Below are 25,148 nucleotides of genomic sequence, written 5' to 3'. Positions count from 1 at the left end.
CAAATGCCACAAATTTGTATCTGGAAACTCTGTGGTATTAACCAAAATCTGAAGTGCCATATTGATTGGTGCAAGGGGGCATGGCCGATCACATATTTGCTTGTAACTCAAGATGCCTTTGAGTAATCCTGATTAAACTCACTGGATACGTCCTATGGTACCTCCCCAACATAGATACCAGGTTTCATTCACATACCAGGTTTCATTCACATCTGATGAAGGGGGAATGTAATGTTGTGTGCTCTGTAATCGTGACACAAGTGTGTTCATACTCGTCAAACAGAACTAAAATACCTGAAGTCCTACACCTGCTTGTTGCTGCTCTGTGGTTTATTTTTTGCTGAGTCAGCTTCTTGCTTCTTTTGATCTCTAAAGGGTTAGAACCCATGAATTGCTGCTTGTGGCTTTAATTATTATTATGAATTATTATTATTGTATCCTCTTCCATCTGATATCAAACAGTTCATCCTAGATTCCTAATCCTGTGATTTATTATCTCCATTTTATAGATTTCATTAATGGTATCCGTCCATTTGCTTGGTTGTGGTGCCCCTGGTTTCTGCTTTTGAGAGGGAAAATGTGTCAGACTGTGTTTTAATTGTTAGATATATCTAACTCGTTTGATCTCATGTTCACCAGTGTTTTTCTGATCAGCTGTTGAGTAGCGACATATGAGAGTGGAAGCTCAGCAATTTTAAATGAAGTCATTATTTTGTTTTTCAGCTTTTAATTAACAAGTTAATCTGTTCTTTAAACTCTAAACAATTTTCATATTCAGTTTAACATGGTCTGAAGCTCATCTACTCGGACTTCCTGATTGAGAAGCCTGGATCAGGCCTTGGCCCCACCCACCACCTACTTGCTCCAGGTGTCCAGTTGAAAGAGCAGAGAGTATGAAAATGGTTAATCCCCACAAGTTGACAGAATTGGTTCTTTAGGTTCAATGACGTATGAATCCCTGGCTCAAAAACTGTTTCTATTATGTCGTCAGGCTTGGTCACTTGGTGGATCACAGATCAGCTGAGTTGTGTCAGCATCAGTAACCTGTGCTCCTCCTGTCTGTTTCTGTAGTCATTCAGTTTGGGATGGTGACTCTCTTCGTGGCCTCCTTCCCCCTGGCTCCTCTCTTTGCTCTTCTGAATAACATCATCGAGATTCGCCTGGATGCCAAGAAGTTTGTTATGGAGTTGCGCCGGCCGATCGCAGCCAAAGCCAAAGACATTGGTAGGTGTTTGCTGCCCCAATTGCATTAATAAACAAGGAAGCGGATCTCTTTCACATTGATCTGTTCCCAGAGGTGTTTTCAGCTGCACTACCTACATCATCTAGATCCACTAGATAGCATCTGTGCCATCTAGTGGTGACATGTTGTCACTGTTCAGTATTTGCATGTTGAAACAGTTGTCTCCTCTTTTTTCACCTCTCTGCAGGTATCTGGTACAACCTCCTGAGAGGCCTCAGCAAGGTAGCAGTCATCGTTAATGTAAGTCTTAAATATCTTATATATACCATCATGTAGACACAGGACAGGGCCGTAGAATGTAGAAAATAGTCTACAGTTCTGGGTCATGTCTTAGTTTAAAGACTGTCTTAAACTGTCTACAGTTTTGATTTAAAAATAACTCAGGGATGTATAAATGAAGGGGTCGGGCCACACATGGACCACATGCCTTAGTTTGCGCACCCTTAGACTTACACACAGCTAGAAAATGAATTAAAATGTTAGTGTAGTCTGTGTCACATCATGGAGCTGTTGAAATGTGGAGGAGTCCATTTATTTGCGGGTAATGAGCAGTTTTATCTCCTCAGGCCTTCGTCATCTCCTTCACCTCTGACTTCATTCCTCGGCTGGTCTACCAGTACATGTACAGTCCCGACGGCACCATGCATGGCTTCATCAACCACACTCTGTCTTACTTCAATGTCACTGATTTCCAGCCGGGCACCGACCCCCTGGAGCCAATGCACCTGGGCTACAAAGTAGAGATATGCAGGTATGAGATGAGATCTGATGCACTGAGTATACTAACAGCTTGTGTATCAGGACAGTGTTTGATATATCATCATCAATATGTCATTATTTCTCATTGCGGGGATAATAACAGGTGGAAATATAAACATCTGTTAAACTATGAAACATCAGATGAACCCTTTAAATGTTTCTGTCTCTGTCTCCAGATATAAGGACTACAGAGAGCCTCCCTGGTCCAGCACTCCATATGAACTGTCTAAGGAGTTCTGGGCCATTCTGGCAGCCCGCCTCGCCTTCGTTATTGTCTTTCAGGTTCAGAAAAACACAGTACACAACACACACACATACCATATGACTCCACATGCCCTCAAATAGGCACTACTCACTATTGTTCACTATTTATCACTGTTGCTTTAAAAATAATTTGTTATTAATTAATGTATGTGGAATAACATAATGTCTCTGCTTCTGTCATAATAATTTTACCACCTGCCCTGCTGCAGGTCTGAGGTCAGTTAAACACACTGTGACCTTTACTTTGTCTGCTAGAGAACAATGATGAGTTGGTTTTCACACTGTGACAGTCATAATCATTATTCCTGAGACTTTTATTATTGAGAGTTTTTATCTAATTTTCCTGATCAAAATCAAAATGTTGAGATAGATAGATAGATAGATAGATAGATAGATAGATAGATAGATAGATAAAAAACTACTAGGAGATGTAAAACTACACTGAGATGGTTTTTGGTTCATACAACCACAAATACATCTTCTGATGGCTATCAACACTTCAAATAAAACAAGAAGAAGAGTGAGATATGGACCTTTAAGATGTAATATAAATGTATGAATGTGGACTGTGAGACCTTTTTAACAACTTCTTACAAATGAAACATTTTCTTCATAAACAATAAAACACACTCAGTTCAGTACAGTCAGGAGTTTTAAAGCCACAGCTGTACCCGGTCTGGTATGACCAGTAGCTTATGGTGGCTAATGTTAGCAAGCTTTAAATATTTGCTGCTGTTACGCTGCTTCCACCAGGTCACAGATGAACAGTTTTGTCAGTCAACAGTAAGTAAATCAAGATGTAAACACAACGTGGTGGCTGTTCAGCTAAAGTTTGCCAGTCCTGCTTTAATGTTCTTGTGGCAGTGAATCTGTGGTTCCTATCTGAGGTGTTGATGTCTGTTCTCTGCAGAACGTGGTAATGCTCATGAGTGACTTTGTGGACTGGCTGATCCCTGACATCCCCAAGGACATCAGCCTGCAGATCCACAAAGAGAAGATCCTCATGGTGGAGCTCTTTATGAAAGAGGAGCAGGGCAAAAGACTTGCAGCGCAGGACAAACACAACCAGGACAACTGCACCACCCCATCATCGGCCAGTCAGAGCCCTCCGCAGCCCCGCTCACGTCCCATCTCACACACTAACTGCTGTTAACTGCAGAGGTCTGAGAAAACAAGCACAAAAAGCAACAAGCAAACACCAGTACCAGTAGACAGACTGTAAATGAGTGAACTAGCTGCTCACAGCTGGCTGCTGAAGGTTATCACAGGTAATCCAGTAACACATGATCAGTTTGTCTTAATTAGCCTCTGCTGCCATCACATTGTTCAGGAATATTTCAAACCTGAACTTTGAGGTCTTCACATCTGAATTCCCTCTATGTTTCTGCCTCTTCTAACGTGTTTGTTACATTTAAGATCAAATCAGACATTACAGCGCCAGTGCCACCAACCAAACATCCATACTATACTTAAAAAAAACATGATTTATTGGATGTAATTGAAAGGAACAAGCCATTAGCCTCACTGGGGGAGTGTCCCTGTTGATGTCTGAGAACACAGAGCCAAACCTGCAGCCATAGGTGAACCGTGTTCATACATGTCATTTCTCCCATGGGACTTGAATGCAGCTTTTGTATTGAAGACATCCTCTGTCGTCCGTTCAGATGGTCCTGCTGAGGAGGAAACCCCCCCCCCCCCCCCCCCCCCCGCCATTAATCTGTAAAGCTCACACAGGCCTTTTTAAAAAAAATTTTGCACAGTTCTGTACAAATGCAGGAATTTCTTGATGTGTTGTCTTTGATGTGTAACAGTCACATGTGCTCTGGTTGAGGAGGACAGCAGTTCTTGTTACATTTGTGTTGTGTACGAACAAACAGCCAAATGATGCTCAGCAACTTCATGCCTGGAAAGCACAGTCACATTATTATTCACTGTAATGAACTGGAACATTTATAGCTTAAACACAAGGTGACGTTATGATGTCATGCTCCCTCTCACCCAGATGAGATGCAGTGGATACTCACCTGCAGTTCACCCTCACTATCATCTGACACTTGCCGTGGAGAGACATCATCTCCTCACAGTCAGAAATTAAATTTATTAATTAATTATTTCCTCAGCAGAACAATCATAAAAAAGAAAAACATATTAGCTGTGTCCCAGTTCAGGGGAAAGACACAGTCTTTAAAAGTGTTGCCCTTTGACCCATTGAGACAGTCTGGTCCCAATACTTACATGTAAAAGTGTAATCCTCAGGCTCTGCATCGGTGTTGTTTGCTCTTGAGATAAGTTGGGCAACTTGGGATCTAACAGGCGGATCCTTTGTATTTGAAGGAGACTTTGAAATGGGACAGTCAAGTCACGCCGCTTTGATGCAATCAGATGTCAGACACAGCCTCTGAAGGATGCAGCCCCTGAACTGGGACACAGCTGTTATCACCTTATGTTGAACATGTTTTTGAAAGCACATTAGCACAGCTACAAAGCTGTTATCATCGACCTGCCTCCAAATGAATGACTGTGACTGGTAGGTGTATAAATATTGTGATGTGTCAGTGTCATAAAATCCACTCGCATCCGATCATGTTGTTAAGACGCTCAGCTTTGTTCGTCAGAGGCCTTTGTGGAGTTAAATCTATTCCCCACGCAGCAGTTAGCGCTGGAGTTAGCAGCTGTAAATGAATTTAAATGTTTGTTTCACATGCTGCGTACTGACAGGTTCGTAGAGGTGTACTTATCGTGCTCATGTTGTGTGCTGTCGTACTCATATAACAGGTGGAACTGAATAATCTGCATATTAGTGTGAAATTCTGATTGAAAGGGACTTTGCACTTTGTTTCCTCTGAATCTCGTGACATCTCTGGAAAGCAGCAGCAGCGTGTTGCTCCAAGGTCACAGCTTCAACCCTGCCTTATATTCTCCTACCTGCTACCTGACCCATGACCTTCTCTAAACCATCACCACCTCATTACAAAGGGACACAGTACGTCAGTCAGACCAGGGGAGGCAGCACTGTTTCCTTATTATTAACTTGCCTTGGCGTTTTCCTGAAGCTGCAGCTCTTCAACTATTCAAGAACAAAAAACAAATATTGTTACTGTTATTATTATTATTATTATTATCACTATCATATATTTTTTGTATTGACCAAACTGCAAAAACACACGTGGGAGCGACTGGAAGAACGTAAATGTACAGAGACTGTGATGTGCAGACATGCGTTCAGTCTAGTCATCAGTGTGTCGTATTACTGCCCCCTGCTGTAAATATTATGAACTACCCCAAACTGAAACCCTCTGCCCAGACTGATAGAATGTATTACTGAATTTGTAATTTTAAGTCATATATAGATTAGATAGACATCACATTTAGGTCAAACAGTTGTGTATCTATTTCATTGTGCATTTGTTTTTTTAGTTTTATGACAATGTATTTCAAAGAGCATCTAATGTTTTGAAAGGGGACCACTGATTTACCGCAACGACTGTCTTACAGCATCAGTATGGACCTACTGTACCTGGAGGACACCTGGGAAACACCTTCCAGTGCAGCCAACAGTCACATGACTTCTGTCCATGGTGTCTCCAGCTTATTTGAGCAAAAACTGCACATTTAATGTTTTGGGTTTTTTTTTTTAACCAAATCTTATGCTGTTAAGTCTGTGTCTGTTCATAAGGTTGGTGTTGATATGCAGTGATAGGTCATGAAAAATATTCTCCCTCAGAATCTCTTATAACCTGATGTCATGTGACGACCCCCATCTGATGCCATGTTGTATTTACAGCATCAATAAAAACGTTACAAAGTGTGACATGCTAATATCTATAACTATGTATGTCAATGCACATTTCACAACATGCATGATTGTATATGCACGTATAACAGACTTGTCTCTGATACTTTGAGTCTTTTTTTCTTTGAATAAATGAGCAACAAGCTCCTGGACTGAACATGTTCATTAAAACTCCTGCATTTCACCTGCTTCTGCTGCTTTGATTCATTCTCTATAAATTAATGTGGGACTTTTATTACCTTTCTTTGGGGCAACAGAACTGACTATCTAACTGAAAGTCTGACTATCATTCATCTTTTGTCAAATGAATTAGACGGAATTAGACATCTGCCATCAGATGTGTTATTAACACCATATCAATATTTCATTTTTTTTAATATCACAGTTATCATCACCCTTTGTTAACATGATTTATATTTTTATTAAAGTTGTGTTGAATCAAATGACAACAAGATAAAACTAATGAAGTACTGTCCTTGTGAAGGAGTCAGGTTGGGTGTCAGGGACATAACATACAATATATTTACAGTTACAGTTCCATTAGTCCAGCATTTAAGAGATAATGATGAAATTGGTTATTGTGTTCTATTTTTAATATGAAAAGCTTTGGTGTTAAACTGTGCTGTATTGTTGATTAAGTAACTATTTGAGTCTAGAAATGATAGAGATACAAATGTTGTATTTGAGTCTTTACAACAGTACTGCTTTACTTTTGATTGATGCTCTCAACATATTTTAAGAGGAATAATAACTGCACACAAAAATGTAGATTTTTTTAAAATCTGAAAAACATGCAGAGGAGGAGAGAGGAGAGCAGCTCTAAGGCTGGGAGGGGTCTGTCTGCAGACTACACTGAACTGTGCAATTCACACAGAAAAACACGAGTTGTCGTCTCTAGCCTATAGTGCTTACTCTTGTTCTGGTCTCGGGGGTCTCCAGGTCTCCTGGTCTCCAGCTCTTCCAGGGGGGATTTTAAAACCAGCCAAGAGATGTAAACCTCTCCAGCGCACCCTGGGTCTCCCCCTGGTTTAAAGTACAAGTTCATTTACAAACTCATCTGAGATCATCTGAGTCCTGAGGTTAAGACCAACAATGTACAAGTCAAAAAGATAAAATCAGGATCTGGATCTGATCCATGACCACACAGAGTCTCACTGGAGCCTGTGAGGCTGGAAGCAGACACAGACAGAAACGGAAGTGAAAGTAATAGTGAAGTGTTTCCTAGTTCAGAGATCAGATCTAAGACCGGTCTATCAGAGACATGAACTCCTCGGACTTTCAAGCCGTCTTACTGAAGATCTCAGACCAGCTGTCTTCCGAGGAGCTGGACAAAATGAAGTTCCTGTGTCAAAACGTGATCGGGAAAAAAGACCTGGAGAAGATCAGCACCGGGTCCAAACTGTTCCAGCTCCTGATGGAAAGAGGCAAACTGGGACCCGACAACACCGAGTATTTGTCCGAGCGCCTCCTCAACATCCAGCGACACGACCTGTCAGACAAGCTATTCGGTTTAGACGGCCCCGGAGACGGCGGAGACCGACCGAACGACACGGAGAGAGGTATGACTCAGGACGGGGGGCTGCTACTGCTGGTACCACTACTGTTAATAACAATAATACATTTTTATGAGTTGTGTGAACTGAGCTCACGGATACAGATATAGTAGACTGTGTCCGACCTGACGTCAGTTTATCAAAATTGGAAACAAACGCAGCTACAGGCTCAAGCTGCAATGCATGAAGGGAAATGAGTGTGTGAACCTGCACAGGCGTGTCCGCAGAGGCAGCTCACTTCGAACAGCTCAGAGGCCAGTGTGGTGGGTGTTTTTCCACCTCCTGACCAGGTGCAGAACTGGCAGGTGCCTGTTGGAACCTGTCACACGGTCCAGGCATCAAAGTATAATCCGTTTTTCATTCAAAAGCAAAACACGAAAAAACGGAAACAGCGCCCCTTTTTCCTTTTTTCGTTTTAAACCAAAAACGGAAAAACGGTTTTTGCTGTCAGCATCAAAAAAACGAGAAAACGAAAAAACCAAAACCAAATAACGGCCGAAATTTGGTTTTTGCAAATTCATTTTTTCGTTTTTCGTTTCTTATTTATGAATATGACGGCGGACAGACCGGAAGCGGAAGTGGAGTGTAAAACCGTCAAAATAATAGTTTAGCTTGCTGGTGCTAACCTCTTAGCATATACTACCGTTCTCTTTCTGCACCGTATGGTTCACATTTATTTTACTTCTGTGAAACTATAACAGCTGGTTGTTTGGAAGAACCTGATAGGCCTATAATTATCATTTTAGCTGAGTGTGTGAATGCACTTTGTTGAAAAACTTTACCCTAATTAGCTAGGCTATACGTTCCCTGCCTAAATTAAGAACATCTATAAAGTCACCAGCAGAGGTCAAGACTAGGCTACATTATTGTAACAGGCTAATGATTTTGAAAATGAGAATTTATGACTTAAGTGCAGTTGATGTTTAGCCACAGGGTGGCGCAGTTTTTACATGAATAGTAGACCTGTGCTTTACTACGGGGGATGATGGCCAACACAGCCAGGCTCTGTGTTCATGATGCGGCTCAACAAAACCCAAATCCCCGGTCAGACCGAACTAGTATCACGGCGGTGATGAGCTGCGCCTGTGATTTCAGCCGGGAGGAGCAGGTTGATTTAATGGAGAGCTGTGAGGAATAGCCTACAAAAACGTGATCACAGCCAAAACATGACAAGAGATGAGGCAAGCTTTTAATTTCTGACAGCTGAGCATTGCACATTAACCCTCACCCATTTAAACAAAATAAACGATAGCCAACAGCTGTCTGTTTTCTTTCTTCTTTTTTAAAGTGTTGTACTGTGCCAAATAAACAAATGCTTTTGCTCTTTGCAGTTGTGACAGTTTTGTGTAGGCTACGTGTCAGTATAATGAAGCAATTTTACACATTAATTGTCTCTATTCTTGAAATTGTGTATATACATCAGACTTCAAAGGAAAAAAATCATATTAGAGATATTTCTGATCTAACCCCAACATTAAATGGGTTCTGTAAAATAGACAAATAATAAACAAACTGTCTGTCTATCTGTGCTTGTTTCTTGTATTTTGATGTTCTTGTTTTTTGTTTTTTAATGCTGACAAGAAAAACGGAAAACGGATCTGTTTTTCCGTTTTTGGCTTAAAACGAGAAAACGGAAATACCATGTTTTCATTTCTTTTTCAAAACGAAAAACGATTTGTCTGAACGTACATGGACCTTACACGGACACACGACAGTGTTCCTCTATGTTCCTGCTCAACAACTGATCGTCAGTTTAAAAACTGATAAGAAGCTCAGAGGTAAAATGTTGCCTGTGCTCAGTGAAGTCAGACTCATGTTCTCACATACACACACACACACACACACACACACACACACACACACACTGTAGTGACTGTTGTTATACACACACACCAGTCATTTTGATGAAGGAAGGAAATGGTTTCTGTGTAAGAGATAAATCTATACAGACAGGATTTTAAGTGTTAAGGTGATGGCTGAACAAGGTTCCCACAGGTCCTTAACATCCTTGAAAGCGACATAGCAACAAGGATCATTGAAGGTGCTTGAATTTATATATTCAGTGCAAAAGTAGAAACTGAAGATCTTTTGTGTTTTTTAACTTTAGTAAATATGTGATGTCAGTGTAACACAACAACAGTTTGTGTCAGTGTAACACAACACAGTCTGTAACAGTGTAGCACAACACAGTATGTAACAACACAGTCTGCATCAGTGTAACACAACAACAGTCTGCAAGAGTGTAACACAACACAGTCTGTAACAGTGTAGCACAACACAGTATGTAACAACACAGTCTGCATCAGTGTAACACAACAACAGTCTGCAAGAGTGTAACACAACAGTCTGTAACAGTGTAACACAACACAGTATGTAACAACACAGTCTGCATCCGTGTAACAACAGTCTGAATCAGTGTAACACAACAACAGTCTGTAACAGTGTAACAAGTCTGCTTCAGTTTAACACAACAGTCTACAAAAGTGTGACACAACACAGTCTGTAACACAACGAAGTCTGCATCAGTGTAACACAACACAGTCTGCATCAGTGTAACACAACACAGTCTGCATCAGTGTAACAACAGTTTGCATCAGTGTAACACAAAAGTCTGTGACACAACAACCTTCTCTCTCTCTGTCTCTCCCTCTCTGTCTCTCTCTCCCTCTCTTTCTCTCTCTCTCTGTCTCCTGTTTGTTTCTCTCTCTCTCTGTCTCTCTGTCTCTGACTGTCTTTCTCTGTCTCTCTCTCTCTCTCTCTCTCTCTGTCTGTCTGTCTGTCTGTCTTCTGTCTCTCTCTTTCTCTGTCTCTCTCTCTTTGCCTGTCTCTCTCTCTCTTTTTCTCTCTCTCTCTCTCTCTCTGTCTGCTTCTCATTATAAAAAGTCGCAGTGTTGTAACAGTAATTAACTTGATCTGTGTATCAAACTGTGCTGTGTTGGGTCCTTGACTTTGAGGGAATTGGGCCTGAAAGTCCTTAAAAAGACCTTGAATATGATGTCTAAGAAGATGTAGCTTTCTGATCGGGTTGGATCAACTGACTCGGAACCAATGAGGCCTGTTTCCCAGTTTCCCCTTGTGGGCCTACAGAGGTGTTTGAATAGTAATGTTTTATGTTTTCTCTTCTTTTAGCAAAACTGGAAGTCGCCACACAAGTGATTGCAGAAAATCTGGGACGGTCTTGGCGTAAACTTGGCCGCAGTCTGGGTGTGACTGAGGTCAAGCTGGAGTCCATCAGCAAGAGGCATCCCACTGACCTGGAGGAGACGGTGGTGGAACTGCTGAAGGAGTGGAGGAAGAGTCGAGGAGCCGAGGCCCGAGCAACACAGCTGATAGAAGCTCTGAGAGCCTGTCAGTTCAACCTGACTGCTGATAAAGTGGAGGACAAACTGAAGACCTCTGGGCACTGATGAAGATCCACAGATCACATGAGACTGAGATTAACTCTGGGAATGAAAATGAATATCAATTTATCAAAAGAGGAGATTTATACAAACCTATTAAAAAAAAGAAAAAAAAGAAGCATGTTTGTTGAGGTGAATAAATTGACTTCCTGAATGTGATGGCAGATAAACCAGAGGACGTGACAGTGTGTAAAGTGATCACAGCTTGTGTCAGTGTCAGAGCTGACACAGGAACAGAATGGTCACGTGTCATGTTTTTATCTGGAGATGAAAACTAAGATTTATTAAATAAAGGTAATGAAACTGAAATGAGAAGTTTACATGATGATGTGTCACCTCATGATCTCCTGTTAGTGTCAGTTAGTGTCATCATTAGAGGGAACAGCTGTATAGCATGTGGTTGTAGTGACACCACTTTAAAGACCTGTGAAAATGAGAATGATTTTTTTAGCATCAGTGGAGGTGTGAATGTAGATCTATTCATCTATTTGACAACACATAAGCTGCAAATATTCATAACACAAACACAACAGTGTTTTCAGGGGACACAAAAAAGTGATGAACCTGGCTGGGACACACTTGCATGGGTGTATTATAATACAAGTATTATAATAATAACTAAATAATATTATTAGAATTATTTAATTGTTATTATAATACATGTATTATTACAAATGCTGGATCATGACACAGACTAAAATTGTCTCTACATGAATAAGCTACTGGACAATTTGAATTTCCCTAGGGACTATATTAATAAAGTTTTTTTATCTTTAATAACTAAATATTATAATTTGAGTTATGCATTTATTATTGTATACGTATATTATAACACGTGCTTTTAACTACAAAAGTCACAACTTGAATAAGTGTGTCCTACCCCCTGTTTACAGTGTCTGTGCTAAGCTAAGCTAAGCAGCTGCTGGCTGTAGCTTCATATTGAACAGACATGAGACATTAAATTTAATGCTGGAAGGTAAATGAACAGGGATGAGTTGTAACAGTTTTAACAGAAAGCAGCTTTATTTCCTGATCTGAGGCTGCTCACACTGATGACTTAATGTGATTTGAAAACAAAATTAGATTATCTGTGAAATCAAGTGTCTTATTAACATCATTGAACAGCAGGCAGATTTTATGGTTTGAAGTTTGCAGGTTTATTGTTACAGGACCGTCCAAACCGCCGGAATTCCTCCTCTCCCTCATTTTGCTCTGATGTCATCCAGGCAGCAGGTCAAAGGTCACATACAGTCTCTGCAGAGCAAATGCATGTCATTAGGGGACAATGCAAAAGTTGGACTGGTAAATGCTGTGTGAATGTTGTCTTTTCAGACATCACTGCAGCACACACATTCAAACAGCTCAGGTTCTACTTGTTTGTGACTTACAGTATTTATGTAGTAAGATATCCAGGGAAACAATGAGCCCACATGGTTAACGTTAAAGGTTCACATTGATGAAGTCTGTATTAAAACAATACTCATGCCTACTATGCGAACACTGAAAGAGTTCTTGTTGTGATCACTCCTCCTGTCCACACTGACTGGGAGAAGATTTCATTTCCGAACCTAGTTTTTTTTTCCAACTGTATATCTTTCTTCCTTTGTCATGCATGTTTTCATTTTTACTTATCTAACCTTTCTGAATGCAATCATTCAGTACAGCCACAGTTACTCCAGGGGCCGGATCCATCTGCTACCATTGATGGCTTTCATAGGGTTCAGGTGGACAGGAGGAGAGGCACTGGGTGGCGGTCCCACCCTGATCACATCATGTTTCTGCTGAGGTCTGAACTTTCAGAATGCAAACTGCGAATATTTCCCCCCATCACATGCGTGGGAAATGCATCACAGACAAGTATAAATAGGAGGAATGATTGTTGAATGATTTTTGTTTTAAGACGGTCGTGAAAAAATGTGAACCCAGCCTTTAAAGCCAGTTGAATACTATTGTTGCACTGTAAAGACCCATCAAGCATTGGTTGGAGTGTATAGTCAGCAGGGCTTTACTCGGACTCTGTTTCTGTGTCTTCTTTAACGTCTGTAAGTTTCTCTTTGGTCCAGCTGAGCCACAGTACTTACAGCACTTGTACAGCCTGTTCAGCCTGTCAATGTCGTTCTTGCTCATCTGGGTGGCCTGGCCTAAGACCACGTTGCTGTTGGGAATGGGCACCATGGTGGGACGGTTGTTCTTAGAGAAGGCGTACCTGGAGAATCACAGGAACCACAATATCAGGCTGGTTTGGTAACTAAGTGAGGAGTAGTCCCAGATACTTCTGGTCATTTTACTGATTCGTGGTGTAGTGTGACCTGAAATGTGATTTAAAAGCAGATTTGCTGGTTTTGTCTCACTGATAAGCAACCTCTTTCACAGGGCAGTCTGTCAACCAGTCAACTATATTATTATCTATTATTTATCTTTTTAAGTATTTTTACTGACATATTGCAGTTTTTATCTCTTATACTGTCCACTTTACTGCTGACACTGTAATTTCCCCCAGTGTGGAACTAATTATCTTAATCTTAAACCAATAAAACTTCACAGACCCTGATACAAAGTACTTATATATATATGCTATCTATATATGCTTCCTCAAGGAAACATTATTAGGAGGCACCAGATAAATGTCCACTGTTACGCAGATGACACCCAGCTGTACTTATCCATGAAGCCAGGTGAGACTAACCAGGTAGCCAAGCTTCAGGTGTGTCTTAAGGATATAAAAATCTGGATGACCAGTAATCTCTTACTCTTAAATTCAGACAAAACTGAAGTTATTGTAATTGGCCCGACACACCTCAGAGATACACTATGTGATAATATACTGACTCTGGATGACATCACCTTGGCCTCCAGTGCTACAGTCAGAAACCTTGGTGTCATTTGACCAGGACTTGTCCTTTAATTCACATATAAACCAAGTCTCTAGGACAGCCTTCTTCCACCTGCGCAATATTGCAAAAATCAGACCCATTCTGTGTCTAAAGGAAACTGAAAAGCTAGTTCATGCATTTGTTCCCTCAAAACTGGACTACTGTAACTCTTTATTGTCAGGATGTCCCAAAAATTCAGTAAAAAGCCTTCAATTGATCCAAAACGCGGCAGCACGAGTACTGACAGGAACTAGGAAACGAGATCACATCTCTCCTGTGTTAGCCTCTCTGCATTGGCTCCCTGTAAAATCCAGGATAGAATTTAAAATCCTCCTCCTCACCTACAAAGCCATTAATGGTCAGGCACCATCGTACCTTGGAGAGCTTATAGTTCCCTATTTTCCCAATAGGACACTTCGCTCTCTAAATGCAGGTCAACTTGTGGTTCCCAGAGTTAGTAAGAGTAGAATGGGGGGCAGAGCCTTCAGCTATCAGGCTCCTCTCCTGTGGAGGATCCAGATCCACCACTACTCATCTTTACTATTAACCACTGTTACCTGTCATTATTATTGATAACACCATTACCTACACAGCTGTTCCTGGTCTCTCTCTCTCTCTCTTTTCTCCTCTCTCCTCCCCCCACCCCCCCTTTTTTATCTCCTCCTAAACCCAACCGGTCGAGGCAGACCCCCCCACCCTGAGCCCGGTTCTGTTGGAGGTTTCTTCCTGTTAAAGGGAGTTTTTCCTCCCCCCTGTCTCCAAGCGCTTGCTCTTTGTGGGAACTGTTGGGTTTTTCTCTGTAACAAAGTAAGGTCTTGACCTGACCCTGTAAAGAGCCTTGAGATAATGTATATTATGATTTGGCGCTATACAAATAAAATTCAATTGAATTGAATTGAATTGAATTATATGCAGTAACAAGGGAGGTGACAGATAAAGGAAAATCAAATAAAGTTAATGACACAAATATGAAGTTGCCCATACCTCTCATACTGCATGACAGAGTTGTAGTCATAAGGAGTTCCCTGGTTCAGAGTATCAATCTTGTAAAAGTTGTACTCCATACCTGTAGATATGATAGAAAATATTCATATTACATCACACACACATTTACAGTTTTAAAGTCTAATGCAAAGATTTGAATTTTAGCTCAGTGGGTGAAAGAAAGACTCATTAGCATCCTCAGGTTGTGTAAACTGTTCTGAAACCTGTATATATCCTTCTTACCTGTAATTGTAAATATTACAACATATTTCCCATATTCATGCCTGGAAGAATCTTAATACAATTTCAGACACACCTAAAGTGGACTATACCATTTCTTAACCTTGACCTCTGCTCCTGTGTTTCACACAGACACTGTAGCTAAATGACAGTAGCAGTAGCTAACTTATTTAATACAGTACTTTTACTTTCTGAATTAGTATCTACAGAGGAACATAAATATTAGCTAGTTTCTAACTTTATTCTTAAATTACAGTTTAGCTTACTAATGTTAGATAGTATCTAACTTTAGTGTTAAGTTATAGTTTAGCTAACTAATGTTAGCTAGGTCATGGTGCACCCTTTAATTTCCAATGTTAGCTTGTCATTTCATGGTTTAGTTAGTCTTTTACCTTTTTGATATTAGCTTCTATAATGGACACTTACTTTGTTTTCACTCAGGAATTTTGGAGTTTTATCTCTTGGGTCTAAGTACAGGACAATTTTAAGGTACTTGTACTTTACTTGAGTAATTTCATGCTACTTTATACTTCCACTCCAACATTTAAGAGATAAATATTAGGCTTTTTACTACATTTATTTTACAGCTTTAGTGAAACAAACAATATAGTGTAAGGACTGTAACACTTGAGTTCACTGAAGCGTGTGCCTGCACTGTACTGGGTGCCAGACTTCTGTTGCCCTCCTCATCTTCCTCATCTCCTCATCTGCCTAGTCAGCAGGCTAGGGGCACCATGCTTTATTAGCCACTGCATAGCATAGCATACCCTAATAACTGTCTGTGATAAAGTTGCATTTTGGCTAATGTAGGTGGCAGATTTGGACAAGGAAGAGGAATACATGGTTTTAAAAAATGATACATCTGGTTCTGCTGCATCAGAATTATGCTTTTTTCAGTTTTATATAAATGGAAAGCTAAATTGCTGGAGTAAACTTTCAACCAGCTTTTGAAGGCTAAAGAAAAAAAACATTTCATTAATGTGTTTGCGTGATTGACAGGTGCCTCAGCCTATCAGAGTCAGCCATGGTGTCTCCCCTTGTGTCAAAGCAACTGTCCTTCTGGTCATGAGAGTAATCAGGTAAACTTTTCTCCCCTCCCCAAGTTTGATGTCAGCAAGTATGAGCAGGCCAATGCTGATCGCTGGGCAGTGCGTCTCTGTTCGCTGACCTTGTACCTGTCAAAAGTCTATATATACTTATTATGTTGTCCGTGTTAGCATGAGTCCATATGCACATGCACATAATGAAAGTCGCACTTCCCAGCAGCAACCCCTGTGGGATCCAGTCCAGACAATATATCAGCGTGATGACTCCTCATAGACATATATAATTTTAATGATGTAGTCTCTCAGTCAAGGTTTAGTACAGCTCTGGGCTGATGCAAGATGGAAAGCAACCAACTGACCCCCCCGCTGATTGGTCACCTTTTTCACCCTTGATGAGTTTGCACCCTTGCAAAAAATGAGACTGTTGCTGCTTCCAGAGCAGCTAAACAACAATACAAGTCATGTGATAGATGCTGGAAGTATCTGACCGTCAATGATGTTGTCCCAGTACACCTGGATGTAGCTGTCCCTGTCGGAGCGAGTCTGCTCATGGTTGAAGCCGAGGGCATGGAGCAGCTCGTGCTGGACAGTGCTGTGATAGAGACAGCCCTGACGGCTCAGAGAGACGGTCTGACCGCCGCCCTGACGACCCACATATGAGTAGCAGCTGTGGAAACACAAACATGAAGCAGTTTGTGGAAGATAGAAATATACAATACTAGATATTAACATGAAGACCTTTACAGGGAATTGTTACTATAATTTACAACCATTTTATTGTATGCTGCATTCTTACAAATGTTTTATATCTAAACATGCAGAACTTTCTATCAGTGGCTTCTTCAAAAGGTGTAAACTGGTGGAGCAAAAATTAAAAGCTCACAGAGCTCCTGTGTGTGTCTGTGGCTGAGAACTCACCCGTTCCTGGACTCAATGCTCAGCCACTCATGGTCACCACTCTGGTAGGGTCTGAAACGGATGCAGGAAACTGAAGAGAAGGACTCCAGTCCACGAATAATGATGGCCTGCTCTCTGGAGGCTGGCAGGTCAAACACGGAAGGTTGAGAAGGTCTGTGACACCACTGTCTCCCACTTACAGCCTCATGAATGTTATAGTTTACATGTAACCTATTTAAGTTACTTATTCATGTTCCCTGGCCTCAAGTAACTTTTAGTTACTGTACCGTTCTCCAATGAAGGCCAGGTTGAACCTGTAATATGTTGCCATGTTTGCACTGACATGGAGGAAAATACTCACATCCATTCATTAGAAGCCACACCAATCTGTAAAAATCCTCCAATAAAAGTGAATGTGCTGCATTAAAATTGTGCTTTCTCACTTCTACTGTGATATACTTATAGATTATTATGATTATGATATGAATAATATTACTGTACATATCAATCCATTGGTTTATCTATCTATTAGCCATTGATCTATTGTTATTAATATAATATAGTGGCACAATAAATATAATGTGTGTATATAGGTATAGATAGACAGATATAGTTTTGTATATTTGAATGCACTTTACTTAATTTCGTACTCCAGCAGTTTATTTATATGTTTGCTTGTCGCTTTGGTACTACGTTTTTGTTTTGTTTTTTTTTTGTTGTTTTTTTTTACAAACCTGCTCTTAGTGTATAAAATCTTAATGTTGGAATATATATAGGTGATAATGTGATCCATCTACATGCATATATACAGTCTGTATTTGGGGAGGTTTGAGGGAGAGGGAAAGGGAAGGGATAGACCCTTGCTGGGCCACCTGAATTGCCCGCCACAAGGACCCCTGGTTGCAGCCCTGGGTGGAGGACTGGCGCCCCCCTGCCTGCCCCTCTGGGGTCCTGGCACGGCCCCCTCTTCACCTCTCCACTATTATATATTATTGTCTTATATTATACTATCATCATATATATATATATATATTATATATTATAATTAAATATTATATCATTGCTGTCATTTTTACAATTATTGTAATGTCTAGGTTATCATTACTATAATACCTATAATGGTATAATAATCATTATTATTGTAATTACTATTATTAGGATAAACAATTAGCTCCCACTAATCTACCACACACACACACACACACACACACACACACACACACACACACACACACACTTACATAAATCTTATTTTATGTACATTTTATTTATGTTCAATGGTCACAATGTCCTCTGTCTTTTTGTTTTCTCTGTTTCTCATTTTATGTTGCACAATAAAAGAAATTGTGCTGCTCAGAAAGGGCACAGAAATATTATCAACAGAATCGCTCTTGAGAGAATATAATAATAATTATAATTATAATTATTATTAGTAATATAATAACATTAGTATTATAATAATTATTATTAGTGAATTGTTAAAACTGATGAATCATTTTACTGTTGTTGCTGGTCGCACTGGAACTCGTTCTATTTAATATACTGTTGGATTGTAATAATCATATGTTTTGTATGTGAAATCCTAATGTGCTATGATGATGGTGCATAAATAATTATACACTGTAGCCTTTAATAATGAAACTGTTACTGCTTACAGTAGTGGTTGGCGATGTAGTAAGGGATGTAGACCTTCCCATCGCTCCACTTTCCCCACAGGCAGCCTCTGGAGGTGCAAGGGTCAGCGTTCCTGTCAGCCTCAGACTTGATGGCGATGTCGCCTCCGATCAAGGTGGGCTCATCAAAGTCGGGGGCTGCAGAACCAGCATAGGAGTGGAGGTGAGTCAGAAATTCATCACAGATCCACTGTTGTTATTCAATGGTTTGGTGAAGGTTGGGGGGTCAGAAACAGAATAAGGAGTTATGGTGAGGAGCTCACTGCGGTCTCTGTTGGCTCTCTCCAGCAGTTCACCAACAGAAAGCTCCCTGGACGTGTCCTCGTCAATGGCGGCGACCTCTGCACAACATACGTGACACTGTATGAGCTGTATGCACCATCACTTTGAACAATTGCGCTTTGAATATTTGAACTATACATATAATATATAATAACAGTCTTTATGCGAAGCTGGATAAAAAAAGGGGTTATAATTTGATTCTTACCTTCCTGTGCTCGCCCAGAAGGACATGGAAAAGAAGAGAAAGACAAAGATCAAATCTAACTCAGCTCTGCTCTGAGAAACCTGAAACCTGCAGGTGAGGAGGCTGAAACAGTTCATTTTATGGAAAGCTGACATGTTGAAATACGAATAAATAAATAATTAACTCTTAAATAAGTAAATAATAATAAGGTGGTTTCTGGAATTTGCTACCTCAGCCCAGGAAGATGAGACAAGCAGCAGGGCCACAAGAGACCAAGAGAAAGCCAACATGGCTGCAACAGACCTAGAATAACCAGAGAGAAAAGGAGGAAGAGGATGAAGAGGGAAAGGAATTCAAAACATCCGCAGTGGAAAACTTTGAAAAAATGTAAATAATGTGTCATCAAAAATAAACCATCCATCCATGTTACATTACAGTGTGTAGTGGTGTGGGAGGATGGGGTTCTTACCTGAGAACCTGGACAGTGTCCTGCTGTCTCCCACTCAGAGTTTTTATACTGTTCAGATTCTCCAAGAACCAATAAACAACATGACACATCCAAACCTGTACATGGAAACTTCTGTGTCCTTGTAACCTGTGTGAAACATTGCATCTGTCACAAGTGTGTGTGGGTGGGTGCATGCTTCAGAGGACAGCGCTGCATTTCTCTGTAAAATATGTCTGAATCTCTTATAATATAAAAGACTGGTGGATGTGTGAGCAGAAGAAACAGACTCGTGTGAAGAGTGGAGCCTCCAGATGCTGAATCCAGCTGCAGGGACACAAAAGCATTAGTGAGATCAAGTGCTGGTGCTTGTAATGATGTAATGATGGGCCAGCCCCCCCGTCTGTGACCCCAGTCCCTGCAGACCAGTCAGGTTCCTCTTCTGTAAACTGGGAAACTTATTTATTTGTAGACACCAGACCAGGCCATGCCCAGACTGAAACTAAAGGCCCTGACCCTTGAGTGTGAACACAGTGTCCACATACTTTTGGCCATGTACTGTACTCTGTATGGGGTGTTTGAGTTAAATTTCCTCCTGTTTTATCTTAAATTGGTTGTTAAACTGAGAAAACAATCGTCCAGTTCTCATGACACTGTAGGTGTTCACATGTCCATTTAAAAAAAAAAATTCAATTCAATTCAATTCAATTTTATTTGTATAGCGCCAAATCATAATATACATTATCTCAAGGCACTTTACAGGGTAAGGTCAAGACCTTACTTTGCTACAGAAAAAAACCCAACAGTTCCCACAAAGAGCAAGCGCTTGGCGACAGGGGGGAGGAAAAACTCCCTTTTAACAAGAAGAAACCTCCAACAGAACCGGGCTCAGGGTGGGGGGGGTCTGCCTCGACCGGTTGGGTTTAGGAGGAGATAAAAAGAGGGGGAGGGGGAGGAGAGGGGAGAGAAGAGAGAGAGACCAGGAACAGCTGTGTCGGTAATGGTGTTATCAATAATAATGACAGGTAACAGTGGTTAATAGTAAAGATGAGTAGTGGTGGATCTGGATCCTGCTGCTCCAGAGGCAGAGAGACCTGCAGAATGAGGACAGAGAGAGGGAGAGAGAGGAGAAGCACAAACTACGGGAGAGAAAAAATACAAAGTTAATGGCATGAAGTCATTGAGAGAGAGAGGGGGAGAGAGACAGAAATAGAGAGAGAGCGCCCAGTGAATCATGGGAATCCCCCAGCAGTCTAGCTCTATAGCAGCATAACTAAGGGATGGGTCAGGACATACCCGAGCCAGCCCTAACTATAAGCTTTACTAAACAGGACAGTTTTAAGCCTGATCTTAAAGGTAGAGAGGGTGTCTGCCTCCCGAACCCACACTGGGAGCTGGTTCCACAGGAGAGGAGCCTGATAGCTGAAGGCTCTGCCCCCCCCATTCTACTCTTACAAACTCTGGGAACCACAAGTTGACCTGCATTTAGAGAGCGAAGTGTCCTATTGGGAAAATAGGGAACTATAAGCTCTCCAAGGTACGATGGTGCCTGACCATTAATGGCTTTGTAGGTGAGGAGGAGGACTTTAAATTCGATTCTGGATTTTACAGGGAGCCAATGCAGAGAGGCTAACACAGGAGAGATGTGATCTCGTTTCCTAGTTCCTGTCAGTACTCGTGCTGCCGCATTCTGGATCAATTGGAGGCTTTTTACTGAATTTTTGGGACATCCTGACAATAAAGAGTTACAGTAGTCCAGTCTTGAGGTAACAAATGCATGAACTAGTTTTTCAGCATCCTTTAGACATAGAATGGGTCTGATTTTAGCAATATTGCGCAGTTGGAAGAAGGCTGTCCTAGAGACTTGCTTTATATGTGGAGTAAAGGACAAGTCCTGGTCAAAAATGACACCAAGGTTTCTGACTGTAGCACTGGAGGCCAAGGTGATGTCATCCAGAGTCAGTATATTATCACATAGTGTATCTCTGAGGTGGTTTGGGCCAATTACAATAACTTCAGTTTTGTCTGAATTCAAGAGTAAGAAATTACTGGTCATCCAGGTTTTTATGTCCTTAAGACAGACCTGAAGCTTGGCTACCTGGTTAGTCTCACCTGGCTTCATGGATAAGTACAGCTGGGTGTCATCTGCGTAACAATGGAAATTCATCTGGTGCCTCCTAATAATGTTTCCCAGAGGGAGCATATATAGACTAAAGAGCATTGGTCCTAGCACAGAACCTTGTGGAACTCCATGACTAACTTCTGTGATGATAGAGGAGTCATTATTAACATGAACAAACTGGAGTCTATCTGACAGATATGACTTAAACCAGCTTAGTGTGGTTCCTTTGATGCCGACCATATGTTCTAGTCTCTGTAATAAAATCTTATGATCAATGGTGTCAAATGCGGCACTAAGATCTAGTAGGACAAGTACAGAGACAAGTCCATTGTCTGAGGCTATGAGGAGATCATTGGTAACCTTAACCAGAGCTGTTTCTGTGCTATGATGGACTCTAAAACCTGACTGAAAATCTTCAAACAAACCATTCCTGTGCAAATAATCACATAACTGGTTTGCAACAACCTTCTCAAGGATTTTGGAAATAAAGGGGAGGTTGGATATAGGTCTATAATTGGCTAAAACATCAGGATCAAGAGTAAATAATGTTGATGATGAAGACCATGTGATATGATAGAAAGCAATAAAACAGCCACTAAATGGACCTCATATCTAAGGTCCTTTATAAATGTTAGTAGTATAATAAATTACACTGCAGAATAATAATGTATGTGTTCACATTGCTGTATTTGTTGATCATACTGTAGTGTGACATATATCACATATCTCATGTCATATAATAGATAAACATACGCAAACAGTGCATGTTTCTTGATGTGAAAGCATCAGTTTTTTCTGAGAAGCCTGTAGTGTTACTGCTACTGTTGCTTCACTGCCTCCAGTGAAACACTTCAGTATGCTCGTGCAAAACAGGTCTGTGGACTGATTGATTTCATGTAGGTATTTATTTCAGTGTGTTAAGTTTAAAAGTAGAGGAATCAGCCTGTAAAATACCACCATGTTTTCATGGGTTCTAATATTTGGAATTTAACTTACATTCCCAAAAATACTTCCTCAGACAGTGCACTTGCACATGATGAATCAGCTATCGTATTATCTCCAGCACAGTTACATTAAGGGTGTGTGTAGAGGCTTTGAAGCTCAGCTGGGCAGGCAGATATGGGACAGGGGTTACACTTTGGAAATGTGGACCTCAGGATTTGTAAAATCCTGCTCTTGTCCTGGTTGAGCTCAACAACAGTTTTTACTGGATCCTCCCTGACTTAGGGAGTCTGAGTGTAAAACATCTGTTTCACTATCTGAGAGAAAGAAACACACACACACACACACACACACACACACACACACACACACACACACACACACACACACTCTCCTCTGCTCTTATCAGTGTGAGACATTCAACACACTGTTGTGAAAATGAACCCACCCACAGCGCAACATTTCCACTGTGACAAGGCCAGACGGATAAACGTGTAACACAGTGTAGTTAAAACCAACCAATCATCTCCAGATCAGACAGACAGTATCTTCAGTCATTATTATATCTTGTTCTTATTAAACTGATGCTCTGGATCAGAACATTCACAATTTTATACAATAATATGAATGTAAGGTTTAGATGTTAATTCATGTTGTAGAACATGTGAGTTAATGCACTAAAATATATTTACAGTGTTATACATTTAATTATTTACACATTTATGTTTACAGCTAACTATTTATGTATTTATGTTTGCAAAATTATTATGTATATATTTACATGTGCATCTTTAGAAACAGTTACAGTAACCTCCTGAATGTATTTCTCTAGTTTTCTTCTCATTTACCTCAGTCTAAGTCCTTCTTGTTTTTGATTGGTTACTTAGCGACATGTGACTTACAGACAGTAAAAGTCCCTCAATTTTGTAAAATGATATCACTGAAATGAAAGTGATGTAATTGTATAACTTATTATATTAAAAATTACATTAATTAAATTAGCCCCCCCAAAATACAAACACAATCATAATGAATACAGAGCACTGGCATCCTTAAAGACGATAATCCATATCAAATTATAAATTATTCCCACAAGCTCTATTACCTCTATTGTTGTGGACATTTGTATAAGCCTGTAGATTTTTTTCTTTGCAGCCTCTCTCATTCCCAAACTGAAAAAAGCATACACTGAAATAGACAGTAAAGGTTAAGTGTAGATCATTTGTCAGGCAACAGGAGAATAAAGTGAAGTTTGTAGCAGGTTGTATTTTGTCTGGTTAAAACAGTAGAAAACATGAACTTGCTCTGACACTGAAGTTCTAAACCGCTCGACTTCAGAGCAGCTCTCCAGCTCATTCCTGAGCGCACACGTGGTTCCCGCAGACAGTGCAGACTTCCAGTCATCATCACATCCTGTTGACAATTAATCTGTGTCTCTGACAAAGTACTGTGGGTTATACCTTAATTGAAATGGATATCGATCATCATTTATTGATTATTCAAGATCATATTTTCATCCAGGTGAAAATGTATTTCCACGTGTTCCTCAAAAACACGTCTGGAGGCTTTCCTTTGATGTGAAACTACTCCTGTAGTTTGTGCTTCTCCTCTCTCTCCCTCTCTCTGTCCTCATTCTGCAGGTCTCTCTGCCTCTGGAGCAGCAGGATCCAGATCCACCACTACTCATCTTTACTATTAACCACTGTTATCTGTCATTATTATTGATAACACCATTACCTACACAGCTGTTCCTGGTCTCTCTCTCTCTTTTCTCCTCTCGCCTCCCCCCTCTCCCCCTTTTTTTATCTCCTCCTGAACCCAACCGGTCGAGGCAGACGGCCACCCACCCTGAGCCCGGTTCTGTTGGAGGTTTCTTCCTGTTAAAAGGGAGTTTTTCCTCCCCCCTGTCGCCAAGCGCTTGCTCTTTGTGGGAACTGTTGGGTTTTTCTCTGTAACAAAGTAAGGTCTTGACCTTACCCTGTAAAGTGCCTTGAGATAATGTATATTATGATTTGGCGCTATACAAATAAAATTGAATTGAAAATTGAATTGAATAGATGTCTACATAGTAAGCTGGTTTTTAAAAGTTTCCAAAGCAGTTAAAGCAAACAATTGTCTACAATGGACCAATCCAAAATGAACAACCCTACCACCATCACATCTGAGGCTATTTTGCCCATAGTGAACAAATATTTTAATAGATTCTCTGCAGTGCAGTGGAGCCTGTTAGCTGCAGGGATCAACCACTCAGCCACATCAGCTATGCTGGCTGATTTGTGTACAGAAGTGGTGCAGACACTCTGTACCAAACACTCTGTGTTATCAAACCAGTGATCAAGGAGAGCTTCTGCAGGAGGGAATCTCTGGCTGATATGAGCACATCTTTGGAGAACCTCAACACACATGTGGGAGACTTGCTGTCTGGGTCCTTCACTGTCGCTCTTCAT

At 40.7% G+C, this 25,148-nt stretch overlaps 3 protein-coding genes across 6 annotated transcripts in view; 2 read left to right on the top strand and 1 right to left on the bottom strand.

The window, feature by feature from the left end:
- Positions 1-6,243, top strand: part of ano1a (anoctamin 1, calcium activated chloride channel a) — a 73,296-nt gene extending 67,053 nt beyond the window's left edge. For all 4 annotated transcript variants that reach the window (XM_071472887.1, XM_071472888.1, XM_071472885.1 and 1 more), the window contains 5 exons: positions 1,072-1,224; positions 1,431-1,483; positions 1,810-1,994; positions 2,179-2,284; positions 3,177-6,243. In XM_071472887.1, the coding sequence (XP_071328988.1) occupies positions 1,072-1,224; positions 1,431-1,483; positions 1,810-1,994; positions 2,179-2,284; positions 3,177-3,419 (740 nt within the window). In that variant the 3' untranslated portion in view covers positions 3,420-6,243. The remainder of the gene's footprint in view (positions 1-1,071; positions 1,225-1,430; positions 1,484-1,809; positions 1,995-2,178; positions 2,285-3,176) is intronic.
- Positions 6,244-7,177: 934 nt separating this feature from the next.
- On the top strand, positions 7,178-11,322 carry fadd (Fas (tnfrsf6)-associated via death domain). Its single transcript, XM_071472902.1, has 2 exons — positions 7,178-7,618; positions 10,742-11,322. The coding sequence occupies exons 1-2, from the start codon at positions 7,321-7,323 to the stop codon at positions 11,017-11,019; spliced, it is 576 nt and encodes a 191-aa protein (XP_071329003.1). The 5' UTR covers positions 7,178-7,320; the 3' UTR covers positions 11,020-11,322.
- Positions 11,323-12,146: 824 nt separating this feature from the next.
- Positions 12,147-19,491, bottom strand: LOC139615080 (high choriolytic enzyme 2-like). The gene is made up of 9 exons (XM_071472903.1): positions 19,423-19,491; positions 19,214-19,217; positions 18,990-19,067; positions 18,709-18,864; positions 17,075-17,195; positions 16,645-16,823; positions 14,871-14,952; positions 13,095-13,219; positions 12,147-12,267 (listed from the first exon to the last, which is right to left on the bottom strand). Coding segments are annotated over exons 1-9 (807 nt in total). The 5' UTR covers positions 19,483-19,491; the 3' UTR covers positions 12,147-12,265.
- Between the last annotated feature and the right edge of the window lie 5,657 nt (positions 19,492-25,148).

The sequence above is a fragment of the Trachinotus anak genome, unplaced genomic scaffold (genome assembly GCF_046630095.1).
Source record: "Trachinotus anak isolate AG129_WGS33_773 ecotype Australia unplaced genomic scaffold, CSIRO_AGI_Tana_v1 ptg000042l, whole genome shotgun sequence".
Classification (NCBI taxonomy): Eukaryota; Metazoa; Chordata; class Actinopteri; order Carangiformes; family Carangidae; genus Trachinotus; species Trachinotus anak.
This window is presented reverse-complemented; position numbering and strand designations above follow the sequence as displayed.

Bases quoted from the DNA above. Each gene is read 5' to 3' on its own strand.
- fadd (XM_071472902.1), top strand. From the start codon at position 7,321: ATGAACTCCTCGGACTTTCAAGCCGTCTTACTGAAGATCTCAGACCAG. The intron at 7,619-10,741 runs GTATGACTCAGG...CTCTTCTTTTAG, and splicing joins ACCGAACGACACGGAGAGAG to CAAAACTGGAAGTCGCCACA.
- LOC139615080 (XM_071472903.1), bottom strand. From the start codon at position 19,482: ATGTTGGCTTTCTCTTGGTCTCTTGTGGCCCTGCTGCTTGTCTCATCT. The intron at 16,824-17,074 runs GTGAGTTCTCAG...GTGTTTCCACAG, and splicing joins AGCATTGAGTCCAGGAACGG to CTGCTACTCATATGTGGGTC. The intron at 13,220-14,870 runs GTATGGGCAACT...GTGATTCTCCAG, and splicing joins TCTGTCATGCAGTATGAGAG to GTACGCCTTCTCTAAGAACA.